This window comes from Lissotriton vulgaris, unplaced genomic scaffold, assembly GCF_964263255.1.
Source record: "Lissotriton vulgaris unplaced genomic scaffold, aLisVul1.2 SCAFFOLD_1042, whole genome shotgun sequence".
NCBI lineage: Eukaryota > Metazoa > Chordata > Amphibia > Caudata > Salamandridae > Lissotriton > Lissotriton vulgaris.
The window spans coordinates 170,001-183,998 of NW_028247594.1; the positions used below are offsets into that span (position 1 = coordinate 170,001).

At 43.3% G+C, this 13,998-nt stretch overlaps 1 protein-coding gene across 1 annotated transcript in view; it reads right to left on the reverse strand.

Moving 5' to 3' along the window:
- The window catches only part of LOC147665140 (protein-L-histidine N-pros-methyltransferase CARNMT1-like), a 171,659-nt gene that overhangs the window by 92,450 nt on the left and 65,211 nt on the right, over nt 1-13,998 (reverse strand). Inside the window, exon 4 of the mRNA XM_086949737.1 lies at nt 12,413-12,553. Within this exon, the coding sequence (XP_086805863.1) occupies nt 12,413-12,553 (141 nt within the window). The remainder of the gene's footprint in view (nt 1-12,412; nt 12,554-13,998) is intronic.

A 13,998-nucleotide genomic window follows, 5' to 3' on the forward strand; every position in this document is an offset into this window, starting at 1 on the left:
TGGATTAACAAAAGACATTGGTTCTAGCTTAAACTGTTCAATAGTTACCAAAGAATGCAGCGACACGTGTTGCTGTGTAGTGGAAGGCCATTCGCAAAGGTTGACTGGTAACCTTTGTCGATTGTTATATTTGGATGTTAAACTGGTACTAATGAGCTGCAACTAATGTCCAGACAGTGTTAACTTTTAACAAGCATTGGCATAGTCAATAGGTCTCGCATTTGGGACCCTATAAGTGTTTAGTTATCCAGCACAATATCCTTGGTGCAACAACATCAACTGTTGCATAGCTAAACACTTAAGGTCCCAAAGGCGAGACCTAGTGGCTATGCCAATGCAGGTTTATTCAAGGCCCGGGGAAGTAGCAGTCCCTGGGGTTGCTGGGGCCCCGCCAGCCCTCGCGATATAATTGCAGGGTAATGAAAACTGAAAATCTGGATTTGGCGCGCTGGAAACATGAAGTGGAATACTACGTTGTTATAGTCTTATCCTTCTTCATTAGAATGCAAGTGAAAGCAAAAACAGCAGACACGTGTTTCGCCCAGTGGCCAGCAGGCCAGATCGAAACAAATGTGAACACAAATACATGATGATGAAAGAGTGTTCGCCAAAGGGTAGATGTCAGGTTGAGGCCCGTGGAGAAAGTAGATAAGAATAGGCTAGTGTAGGGGAAAAAAGGTGGGTATAGGAAACAGAGGTATAGGATTAACGTAAATGTGATACGTGTGGGAGTGAAAGATGATGTAGTGCAAGTATGGGCTAAATTCCCAAAACAGGGGGTGATTAGATGAGCATGCATCAGAAAGTGAGGATATGATACAGATGGGAATAAAGATATGGAGGGGGAAAAAAGAAAATTTTAATCAAAGAGTTTATGATCATGAGTGACAAACATCAAAGGTATTGTTCAAATACATTAGTACCGGTCAGGGTATTGACACATTAAATATATCGTAAATGCACATCTATATGGGTCCTGAGGGTGGAACATTTACAGGAAAAATATTCATACATACAAAAGTAAAAAGCTGCAAATAAAAACTATACAAGGTCTAGCAATTCAAGCGAACTTCTCAAGTAGGCGAAAAACCATTGGTTATACTGTGCATTAACATGGGTATCGATCAGTATAATCAAGGTATTGATACATACGTGATATTCAAAATAAACCTCTACATTGGCCATGAGTATGGTACATTCTCAAGGAAATGACTCTCCATCAATGCAGTGAGTAGTGAACAAAATAAAATGTTAAAAAAGAATGAAGTGCCACTTCTAGCAGCTTCTGTATATGTCTGTGAAAGCCGAAAAGACAGAAGATAAGTAAAGTAAGAGCTCAGAGTCATTAAAATTCCGCAGGCGATCAAGGTGACCTAGGGAGCTTAGTTGTACCTTTAGAAAGGAAGCGAGGTCCTATGAGAGACCTAACTAGTACAAGAGGACTTGTATTTCCTGAAGACAGAAGCCTTTTACCGGAGAGGACGATAGCAATGACAATGAAGTTGATACCTTGATCTAAGGTTAGTAAAGAGTCACAATTGTTATCAAAACAAACGCACGATGTCTGAAGTGGAAGCAGGCGGAAAACATGAATATGCAAATTATCGTGCCAAAACGATTTATAGTACGTCAGAACAACAAGGTGTAATAAGAGATCAATATGAAAATAATAAATAATAATTTTACGGTAACAATGGCGTGCTGGAGGCGGCATTCCGCTTGTGAGTAAAGTCAAGCGGGTAGACATGAGCAAGGTGGCAGCTGCAAGGTAAAGGTAGCTAAACTGACCATAGCAAATGATGATTCGATAAGATAGGCATCCCCGAGTGGGATACGTGGAAAATCTAGGAGTTCTGAATGAGCGGCGTGCAGTAGCTCAGTGGGCTGCATTTAAGTAAACTCTGGGTCGGAAGGCAAATGCCAATAACAGACGGCTGCCGTAAACTGACAGGGTCACGGTAAAGACCCGATCGGCATGAGTCAGCTGCTACAACTGATTTAGCCTAGTAGATCCAGTATGGTGAAAATAAAAGACCAATTACTGGGGTCAAAAATAACAGACTATGTCGAGGGACAAAAAGGAAAAAGAATATGGATGTGCAAAGAATATTTAGAAAAATTCTGCGAGCTCATGGCAGGAAATAGGTCATGACCTGGGCCACATGGGGAGTTCCCAGACAGGATCTGGATGAGCAAGAGGGCAGTGCATGTCACGGATTCCACTCAAATAAACAAAACTCAAGTGTAAAAGCCACAGGAGATGGCATACCCGAAGGACGATATGCCAAAATGCGAAAGGGTTCACGTATGGCGACAGGAAACATATGCAATAGTGTGTAGAGTCTAGTATAACACAGTAATATGGATCTAAATTGTACAATTACTGCAGCTGTAAATGGCAGAGTAAATCCAGGGACAAAAAGGGACGAAGAATAAAATTTGGGTGAAACATTATTATAACAAGCATTTGCAATGCAATAGGTCTCGCATTAGGAAAGTTTGATCTATTGGTATTGTAAATGACAAATTTTTTATTTATGTGTTGGTTTTGAAAATAGCGAAATTAATAGCGTTGTCATTTACAATGCCAATAGTTTTAATTTTCGCAAATGTGACACCTATAGCATTTGTAATGCAATATGTGATGTATTTACGTGACTTAGATGTATTGATATTACACATAACAATGGCTTTTAATTTTTGTGACATTTGTAATAAAGCTTGAAACATTGAGAGAACATATTTGAACCAGTTGTTGAATGGTTGCACAGATTGATGCTGTGGTGGCGCTGAATGATGTGGTGGCGACAAGTGATGCTGTGGCGTTCAGTGATGCTTTGGTAGCGTATAGTGATGTTGTGGTGCCCCTGAGTGATGCTGTGGTGGTGCTGAGGTGATGCGATAGATAGAGTGAGTGCGATAGATAGAGTGAGTGCGATAGATAGAGTGAGGGCGATAGATAGAGTGAGGGCGATAGATAGATCTGGATGCGGCTTGCAGGACTTCGCATGCACGCAGCATGACAACGCGACTGTGACATTATGAATACATTTTTAAGTCTAAATAACCACAAACAAGCCCATTGCCCCCCCCCCCCCCCCCCATAATAAAAAAATTTAAAAAAAAGGGGGACAGCACAAGCTGGGTGTCGTAGTATAAAGAAACAGTCCTACCTGGTCCCAGTCCTGGCTCCTTGCCAAGTGTGCACAGTTTCCTGATGGCAGCACAGCATGGCGGGAACTTTGGTTTTACTTTCCGAGTGAAAGCCGCGTTACATGCCGCCGAAGGACAGGGTCGTAATCAGTGGCTAAGGCGCGTAGTCCTTTGCTCTTACTTTAGTAGCCGTTAGTATTACCCGCTTGGCCAGAAGTGTTACTAGACACGATTGACTGCCATATTTAATTGTATAATTAATAAATGCCCAATGTACGTTCGTCCTGCCTGCAGATTGTTAAGTAAATCACAAAGATTACAAGTTCTCAGAGAATGGCAAAGTGGTAAAGAGGTGACAACAGCGGAGTAGATTATATCCTGCTCCGCCAAAAGTTTAACCAGAGATGAATGCTGCCATGTTCTTTAGTAATTAATTGATTCATGCAGATCCCGTCCTGCCTGCAGCCTATTAAATAAATTAAGATTCCTGGGAAATTATATGGTGAGCAGCTTATCAGGCAGTCCAATACACTAGTTACGGTGATAGATAGAGTGAGGGCGACAGATAGATAGATAGATAGATAGATAGATAGATAGATAGATAGATAGATAGAGAGTGAGGGCGATAGATAGAGTGAGGGCGATCGATAGATAAAGTGTATTTATGTTGCATTGAGTAGAGTGTAAGTATGAGGTGTGTAACTATATGGCACTGAGTGGTAATATGGGGAGTGTATGTTGTATTCAGTAGAGTGTAATTTTGTGGCGTGTAATTATCTGGCACTGAGTGGTATTTGGAGTGTTTGTTAGCATGGAGTGCAGTGTAATTATGTTGCATATAATTATGTGGCACTGAGTGGTATTATAGGGAGGTTATGTTCCATTGCAGAGTGTGTGAGGGTGCAGAGTGTGAGGGTGCAGAGTGTGTTTCAGGGTGCAGAGTGTGTGTGAGTGTGCAGAGTGTGTGTGAGGGTGCAGAGTGTGTGTGAGGGTGCAGAGTGTGTGTGTGAGGGTGCAGAGTGTGTGAGGGTGCAGTGTGTGTGAGGGTGCAGAGTGTGTGAGGGTGCAGAGTGTGTGAGGGTGCAGTGTGTGTGAGGGTGCAGAGTGTGTGAGGGTGCAGAGTGTGTGAGGGTGCAGAGTGTGTGAGGGTGCAGAGTGTGTGTGTGAGGGTGCAGAGTGTGTGTGTGAGGGTGCAGAGTGTGTGTGTGAGGGTGCAGAGTGTGTGTGTGAGGGTGCAGAGTGTGTGTGTGAGGGTGCAGTGTGTGTGAGGGTGCAGAGTGTGTGAGGGTGCAGAGTGTGTGAGGGTGCAGAGTGTGTGAGGGTGCAGAGTGTGTGAGGGTGCAGAGTGTGTGAGGGTGCAGAGTGTGTGAGGGTGCAGAGTGTGTTTCAGGGTGCAGAGTGTGTGTGAGGGTGCAGAGTGTGTGTGAGGGTGCAGAGTGTGTGTGAGGGTGCAGAGTGTGTGTGAGGGTGCAGAGTGTGTGTGAGGGTGCAGAGTGTGTGTGAGGGTGCAGAGTGTGTGTGAGGGTGCAGAGTGTGTGTGAGGGTGCAGAGTGTGTGTGAGGGTGCAGAGTGTGTGAGGGTGCAGAGTGTGTGAGGGTGCAGAGTGTGTGAGGGTGCAGAGTGTGTGAGGGTGCAGAGTGTGTGAGGGTGCAGAGTGTGTCAGGGCAAGGGGAGACAGAAGAGAGAGAAAGTGAGGCTGGGAGTCGATTTGTTGGGAGGGAGAGTCCAGGGCACAACACATGCCTTAAAACAAGGCTCTCTCGTTATGCCTCTGGCTTCTAAAGTGTTAATTGCAGTCTTAATTTCTCCCCTATTGAGTAACCTTTCTTCTGTCCTCCTTACCTCTTTATCCTTAGAAGGAGTAAGGTGAAGAGCATTGATCACTGAAGCGTGCGCGCGCCTCAGTTCTACCTAATAGTGTATTTTTTTTGTATCTCCCCAAGTTTACCCTATGTATTTAAACGATGTGTTTGTCGAATATTTGCGTGGAGTGGGGCAGATTTGTAACGTGTTTATTCATCAACATCCCCTTCTCATTTAACGGCATATGGGAAACATCACTGTGTAACTTCTGCCTCTGTTTGTGTTCCACCTTACAACCAATCACAGCCGGGAAGACCCGGAACCCAGCTCAGACATTCGGGGAACGTGCGCTCTTATCTTCTCACTACAGAAAACAACCGTGTTAGATCAAGTATGCAACTACAAGAGAAGAATCACCCTAGTTTCATGTGACCGAGGTCACAAAAGTATATTTTGCAAATGTACCTGAAAATACTGAATATACGAGAGCCAGAGAGAAGGAAAGGGAGAAGGGTGAGGGAGAGAGAAAGAAAAGGGGGAGGGAGAGTGAGGTAGGGATGGGAGGCAAGAGGGCGAGAGGGCGAGAGAGAGAGAGAGAGGGTGAGAGAGAGAGAGAGGGTGAGAGAGAGAGAGAGAGAGGGTGAGAGAGAGAGAGAGAGCGGGTGAGAGAGAGAGAGGGTGAGAGAGAGAGAGAGAGAGAGAGAGGGTGAGAGAGAGAGGGTGAGAGAGAGAGGGTGAGAGAGAGGGAGAGAGGGAGAGAGGGAGAGAGAGAAAGAAGGGCCGAGAGATGGAGGGAGGGAGGGAAGAGGGAGCAAGAGAGAAGGAAGGGGCAAGAGAGGGTGGAGAGAGGGGAGGGAGGGAGGAGAGAGGGGGGAAAGAAAGAAGGAAGAGAGCGAGAGAATGAGGGAAGGAGGGGCGGGAAGAGGGAATGGGAGAGGGAGAAGGAGCAAGAGAGAGAGAGGGTGAGAAAGAATAGAGGGGGGGGTCTAAAAAATGACTCTCCATCAGAAAATAATTAAAAGGTCCCAAAAGCGAGACCTGGTGGGTTCTGCCAATGCTTGTTTTGTTTGCAGTGGGAAGAGGCTCAGAGGAAGCAGCGATGGAGGAGCTGGGTGTTGGGGATGTAAGCAAATGGTGGAAAAAAGCATTTGGTTGGAAGAGTAACAGAGAAGGGGGGGCAGGGATGTGAATGGGCAAGCAGCAGATGGCGAGGAAAGACCAAAACCAGAATTGCAGAGGAGCACACAAACTGTCCCTGAGGTGAAGCCTGGCATAGAACTCTACCATGTTTTGTCACAATCATCATCTAAAGTGAGTCTGTCGTGGGTTGAGCTGTTCAAAGGTGGTGAATGCGTGAGCACTTCCTGAAATAAACTGTTATCGTCTGTTGTAACAGTGTACACGGAGACAGTGCAGGAGCAGCAACAGTCACCAACTTCCAGGGCATTCGGAAGCTTTCACACTAGCAGGGTGCAACACTCGTTCATCTCGCAGTTGGTTGACGCAGTTTGCTCAGGGTGGAGCGAGAGAGTGGAGGAGCAGCTCTGACACCCTACATTTTGCATACGAGTCCCCGAGGGGTTTAAAATGTCCTAACTCTTGGAAATCGCCTGCAGTAAATACGACACGCACAAAAACACTCACAAAATTAAATCTGCCATTCTGCGGTGAAAAGCAATGAGCACTGAAGTTTACGAGGGACGGCATGGACCGTTTTGTAAGAGTGTGAGCCCCGGTAGGAAGGGTCAGCGACACCATAGACACTGTGCACGTGTGACAAACCATTCATTACAGCCGGTCAAAGAACAAGGCTGTTAATGAGGGGAAAGACGAAGCGGTTCGAGTCAATGAGGGAGATGCTGCAGGAGGGGGGAGAGAAACTGCGTGGGAGTCCAGCGCGGTCACGCTAATTAAACAAGCCATTCACATATGAGAAATATGCATTTAATTGATATAAATGCTATTGATTTACATAGTGGTTAACCTTAAAAGGTGTCATGGATCCCAACCCTCCTTGGACACCCTTCTTGCATGAAGGTAAAAAAAATAGGATTATTTGGCCACGAACGCTAGTCACATATAGAGTGTGTTTGCAGAGATAGGCAATGCTGCCAACTGTTCCAGCAGTGTGTTGTGACTCAGCAGAAAGGGCTAGGGTTATATTTCGTCCTTCACACTGTCTTCTGCCAGGGCCCACCCATGATTACATAACTTGAAAGCGGCTTGAATGCACTGCTGTGCACCAGCTGGAGAGATCACACGGGCACGGTGTAGATCGAGTGCACTTGTAATAAAAAAATGAAAGTTATTTAAAACGTTTTTGAAGAAATTAAATTTATGCTGTCATATGTTTTTTGCAGAAAAAATAAAATGATGTTTTAAAATGAGAAGTGGGATAGTGAACAGAAGCTGGCTGCATATTTGCAGGAACTGAATCTCTGAATTTGCCATTAGCGAGGATTTCCCAAAGACAGACTTCCAACCCGTTCTTGTCATAAACAAAGAGGAAACTTAAAATGGCAGTTAAATGACGCTTCGATGCAAACATTAACAAGAAAGATACAAACAAGCTCTGACTGCAGGCAGAAAATGCTTGACGGCCGGCGGAGGAAGGGATCATAAAAACCCTTCGGCATCTGGGTTCCTGTCAAGAGAAAATATGGCTCTCTCTTCCACATGGAGATGGCGAATAAAAAGAGTATGTGAAAACAGGAAACTAAGGAGAGATGAGACGGACAGAGAATGTGCGCAAGAAAAAGTGAAGAACATGCTCCTGGCATTGCTGGGGGGGGGGGGGGTTTGGGAGAAGAGAAATGCACGGCCGTGAAAGTGGCTCTTGGGGCGCATTCCTTTGAAGTGTCGGGTCTGATGCATTTATGCGAGGCAGGCTGGTTAGGAAGCAAATGGCAAGGGAGGGAGACTGAGGCTTTGATGTGGGGAGTCACAAGTGAAGTGAATAATTAGGGGAGGAGAACTGGCAGGCTTATAGGCAGAAGGCTCAGGCAAGCTCGTGCACGAGGCGGCGTGCACTTTCCAAAATCCTCTGAGAGCCCTTGGCCTTAAGAAATGGTTTGACTGCATTAGGGCTCGTTTCCTATTCCTGCTGAATAGGAAAGGACGAGCCCTAAAAAGGACTTCGAACATGTGGCAAGAAATAGGTCATGGCCTAAGCCACGTAGAAAAATTCCCAGGAGGTATCTGGGAGAGCAAGAGGGCAGTACATGCGACAGATGCCGCTCATGTGAAACATCGGTCAAAACCAAAACTCGTGTTTTCGTGACAGGAGATTGCATACTAGGAGGACGTTAATCCAAAAGTAGGATGGATTTGTGTATGGTGTTTTCAAAAGGTGGACTCATCGTCAACTTGTATCAGGAAGCTTGAGTATACTGAAAACAGGAGGTCAAATGCAGAGGAGATTAGCACCCAGTTTCATTTAGGCCCATGTTTGATTATTTATACAACCAGTAGTGCATCCCTGCAGCCTTGTTATGTTCGGTATTGACCGTGTCCATGCGTAAGATAAGTTCGCTCTCCTTTTGTCTCATAAAGCCAGAGGTGGTAGTAATCGGGAACTTCGAATGTGTGCTAATGCGAAAAATTTGAAAGTCTTGTTGGGAGGGTGGCATTCCTGAAAATGTTCTGTAAGTGGGGGTCCCGTTTCAGGTTTGTGAATATTCCTGTAATGTTCCGAAATTCTAGTTTGGAGTGGTCTGATAGTACTTCCTACTGAAGCTTTATAGCATGGACATATATATATGATGACGTAAATGTCACAGCTGGAATTGCTATTAATCCATTCTTTGATTTTGGTCATGTATTTGCCTGGTATAGTAAATTCCATCCGTTTATTGATACCTTATTTACAGGCATTGCAGTTGAAGCAGGTGTAGAATCCTTGCGGTCTGGATATGAAGTTAGCTCCCGTTTTTTTCCTTTTGTCAATGTATTCAGATAGACAGTGTTTGTTTAACCCTTTCGATGCTCATGACGAGCTCAGCTCGTCATGATGCACAGTTGAGCTGTGCTGATGACGAGCTGAGCTCGTCATGACACCAGCAAAATGGCAATTTTCAGCACAGGAGGGGGAAAACGTCTAGCAGCCAAGGTGTTAAGGTTTTTTGCTCTCCTGAAACCCATTTCGGGGAAATTTTGATTCTGATCATTGAGGGCCATGTACGTCAGGAGGTACCAATGATTTTGGAGGATTTTTCGGATATGGGAATGACCATTGTGGAAATCCGTTAGGAATCCGATTTTACATGTCTTTAGCGGCTCCCTACCTGGGTTCTTAGGTTGTAAAAGTTCATTGAGAGGAATTCTAGCGCAGTCGGAGGCTTGTGTTTCAAGCTGTGTGTTCTCATAGCCTCTTTGTTCTAGTCTGCTTATCAGGTTGGTGGCTTTTTTCCTGTAAATTTCCGTGTTACTTCGTAGTCTTTGAAATTCCCCCTTGAGGATATTTTTTATTGTTGTCGGTGGGTGGCAACTGTCAGCTCAGTATTGAATTGGCTGACGTCAGTTTGCGGAATGCCCTGGTGTGTAGTTTGCCCTTCTGTGCATAGATTGTTATGTCCAAGAATCCTATTTCTGCGGCCGAAAACTGATGTAGTCTTGATGTTTCATTTGTTCTCATTGATTCTGTGTAAGATTTGCTGTAGGTATCCTGTGATCCTTGCCAGATACACAGGATATCATCAATGCAATGTCTCCAGTATAGAATCTCGGAGGTATATTCTGAAAAAGCTTCATCCCACAACCAGTATTGTTCCACTTCTTCAATAAAGATACAGGCAAACGGTGGTGCAAATTTGGCGCCCATCGCACTTCCTTGTAGTTAGTATTTGGAGTTGAATGAGAACAGATTACTGGTGAGACAGAAACATAGCTTTTCAAGTATCATTGGATTCAAGGAAATGTCCTGGTTTAGTTGCTATCGCCTTCCTTACGGCTTTTAGGCCATCTGCATGTCGGATTGACGGGTATAAGCTTACGTCAATAGTTGTCAGTATACAATCAGAGTCCCACTGGATGTTGTCAAATTCAAGAAGAACGTCCTTGGTATCACGTATATATGATGGGATATCTTTCATGAAGTGTTGCAGGTTGTAGTCAATGTATTCTCCTACTTTAGAGCAGATGGACTTGATCCCTGCTGCGATTGGTCTACCGGAGAGTTGGAAGCTGTTCTAGTGTATTTTGGGGAGAAAATATAGGGTTGCCATTTGGCATTAGTATTGATGGTAGTTATTTTCGATGCCTACTTCCTGTGCAATTGTGAACGGCATTATGTATTCATTATCGCGGTCACCCGAAAGTGATTCGGGGAAAATTCTCTAGATCTTGTACTGATAGGGAGGTAGTTATTGTACGGCTAAATTTTCTTAGCCCCAGTGGGTTGTTATGGAAGAACGAGGCCAATTTCAGTTTGCGTGTGAACTTGAAGAGGTCAATCCTAGTCTTGGTCAAATGCCAGAAAGCAGTTGGACAGAAAGTAAGACCCCTATTAAGAATCATTTCTTGAGGTCAAGTGTTTTCAAAGTCAGATATGTTGATCATTAGGTTGTTTGGTTTTTGCGGTCTGCTTCTTGTTTCCTCCTGGTTCGTGTTGTCACTCCTACAGTGCGCTTTGGCGTTGTAATACTTGGGATGTTTTCGGATTGGGTTCTGGTATATGGAGTTGTTTGATTTCGAAAGCCAAGGCGATGTCTTAGAACTTATTCGAAAAGAATTAACCCCTACTTTTGGTGTTGTGGCATGTTTTATCATGCAGTTAACGCATCTTAAACTTTAACGTGCCAACTTGTCAGTGTTTGCTTACCCTTTTGTTTGTTAAATTTTCGGGTACTTTTACTCAGTTTCTCTGTCTAGGAGCAAAGCATTCAGGATTTCACCGCATCATGATATTCAAGACATGATGGACAACTTCAACAAACGTTGGCAATTTCCTCGTACTGGGCCTTTAAAGGGCCTGAGAAGTCCTCAACAGGAACCAAAAAATAAAACAAAAAAAGACTGTAAACATCCATTGCATTTAACCTGAATGGAGAGATGTGGTGTTGGCAGCAAAAAAAGTGTAGTCACAAGCCTCAGATATTAATGATCTAGTGAGAAATGTCCAAAGAATATTATGTAAATCACCCCTCACACTATGGAATAAAAACACGTGAATTTCATTAGCACAATTATTCACACAAGCTCAGACTATATTACTGGAGTTTGAAGATTGCAAGAGTAGTTACTAGATGGCAGAATTCAAAAAGCAGTGCTGCTTTAAATTAACTGGATTGAGGAAAAATTAAGGCATTACAATGAAAAGTGTTTTGGCGTACAAAAAGGCCAAAATAAGCTGACCTGTTCACGCATTCAATGTGATACAGAACTAAGGTCACAAGTGTGGAGCAGGACTGGGGAGTTTAAGATGCTAAAAGAAAGTTTGAGGAATTATGAGATGCACTGTACCCGCTGGCTAGTAATTTGATACAAATTGCAAAATACTATTACGAGGATAAGGTTTTATGTATCCTTTACTGTGGGGTCACCACATGGCAGGTTCAAAGACAGGAGACTTAAAAACTCTATGCAAGTACCGCCTCTGTTTAAAGCAATTCTTACCCCAGTAAGATGTACAGAAATTGTTTGGCTTCTACTTTCTTGCAACCATTTACTGAACTAGTTTATTAATATTAAGCGCAAGCTCTCTGTTAAATTATCCACTCTGAATAATTATCTTGAGGGCTGACCAAGAAGGAAACGAAATTGATAATTTACCCTCTATAGAGCATGGACCCTTTGCTCTTGCATCAAATCGTATATGCATGTTTCAGTACCTGTGGAAGGGGCTAGGAGAAAGTTCTTGAGGATACAGTCCTCAATTAACCCACAATATTTTAATTATATATCTTGATTAGATTTAACAAATAAATTAAAATGCGCAAATACATTGACGGATGGGGAAATTAATAATTCTACAGTCAGTCAGGGGTAGAAGCAATGCAAGTGCACAGCTTTTAGAATGATGTTGTATCTAGTTAAAAACACTGTCTTATTGTTTTTCTTGACCGGTGAGCTCTTCTACAGTAGTGTGTATCCTAGTTCAGGGCGGGGATTCATATGGAAAACGTGTTCATACTTTACTAACATACCCAAAGTAACTCTTTGGTATTAAATACACTATCCCGTTTAAGTCCAGCCTCCAGAGAGCACGGAAAATGTAAATATATTTTACAAAGAAAAAAATAAGAAAACACAGGACAGCATGGATAAAGGTATTTGGGTTTCTGCTCCAATCACCTGGCACAGACTTTAAGGGAATACACAATGTCAGTCTGCTTAATTATGTAAGAGTACAGAGTCTAATGTAAACTACCATGCGGATAATATTCACTTAGATAGAATGAATCTCACCAATATAGCATAGATCACAAGTAGAGAAGGCATCTGGAACTAATAAAAGTACCTGTTCAGCACAAAGTTGGAGGAAAAAAGCATAAAGAAACTCCATTCATTTCCTTGGCAAGCATAACCAAGATTGGCAATTTCCCACGCCAGTCTACCTAGGCCAGCTCCAGGTACCAGAACTTCCACTTTGGATACGTCACTGTAATGAAGTAACAATTATAACAAAAGTTAACACTACTTGCAATCATAATGCTACATCAGAAGTAAATTAAAAACAGGCGCAGGTGTACATATGTTTGAACAGCCTTCACCTTGAAGATAAATTGTTTTGATGCTAAGGTGCATCGCTATTTCTGCCAATCGACTCCAAACAAACAAACTCTAGAAGCCCATGCAACATCCGTCACAAAAACATGATTCTTGACCCGATGTTCCCATTTCTCAAATTTACCCAGAGACTGCCATCAATGTGCTCACATATTCCGGATTGGATAACGCAGATGCAATATTTTTAAGGATATGTTACTCAATTTCACCGAACTACAACACTTTTAAAATGCTGTTGCCAGACTCCTCCTGCTCAGGCTATATCAATTTGAGTACATACCCGACATTCTGCACAAATTACACCGAATACATATCAGGAAATCAGTCAAATTCAAAGCAGCATTTATCGCTTATCATGTATTCCATGTATTAGAAAACATCAAGTATGAACCCTAGTCAGCTCCAACTCTCCTTTGCCCTGCAGATAGCCACTACAAAATTCTAAATAAAACAAGCACATGCAAAGCCAATATGCCTCACTTAAAAATGTGAACGCAGAGCTGTTGGCTTTGCCAATGTTAGTCTGTATAGTTTTAAAAAATAGTAAAAAAAAAAAAAAGCATTTCAAAATAATGGAGGAAAAGCAAACATATCTTACGGTATATCAAAACGTACATTAAATACAATGTTTCCAATTTGTAGAATTTACTTGGTTTATTTTTCAATTACTCTTCACTCCTGAAACTCTGAACAGACTTTAAAAAGAATGAGGTGTCAGAATGTAAAGGGAAAGGCTTTCCAGGGCCTCCTTTACTTTCCACAGAATTCAGCCATTTGGTCTTCTAAAGTAATCCTGGTAGTATCATGCTAAGACCACCTTCTGCCTGACACACCAGCTGAGTGGTGTGTGTGGTTGTGTGTGGTTGTGGTTGTGGTTGTGGTTGTGGGTGTGTGTGGTTGTTCGTGTGGTTGTATGTGTGTGGTTGTGTGTGTAGCTGTGTGTGGTTGTGTGACTGTGGTTGTGTGTAGTTGTGTGTGTGGCTCTGTGTGGTGCAAGGGCGCATGCATTGGTGCGATGAAGCGCTAGGAGGCAGCAGAAATGCGCAATATTTTTGTAGATGTGCCAACATTTATCAGTTTCACGCAGCGCAGCAACTTTGCTTGTGGCCCTGCGATGCATGTAATGTTAGTAAATATGCCCCAAAATGTATTAGATGTGTGCATGTAAGTTAGTAAAATGTTTACTACCTTAAAAATGTATGGTTTTACTACAAATGTACTTAAGTGAGCTTTTGGGTGTCAGGGTTGCCCCGGTGTTTGTGCATAGGGTCTGTGCATGAGAGGATGAAACAAAGCTGTCCGGCCGTGTTGAGCGCT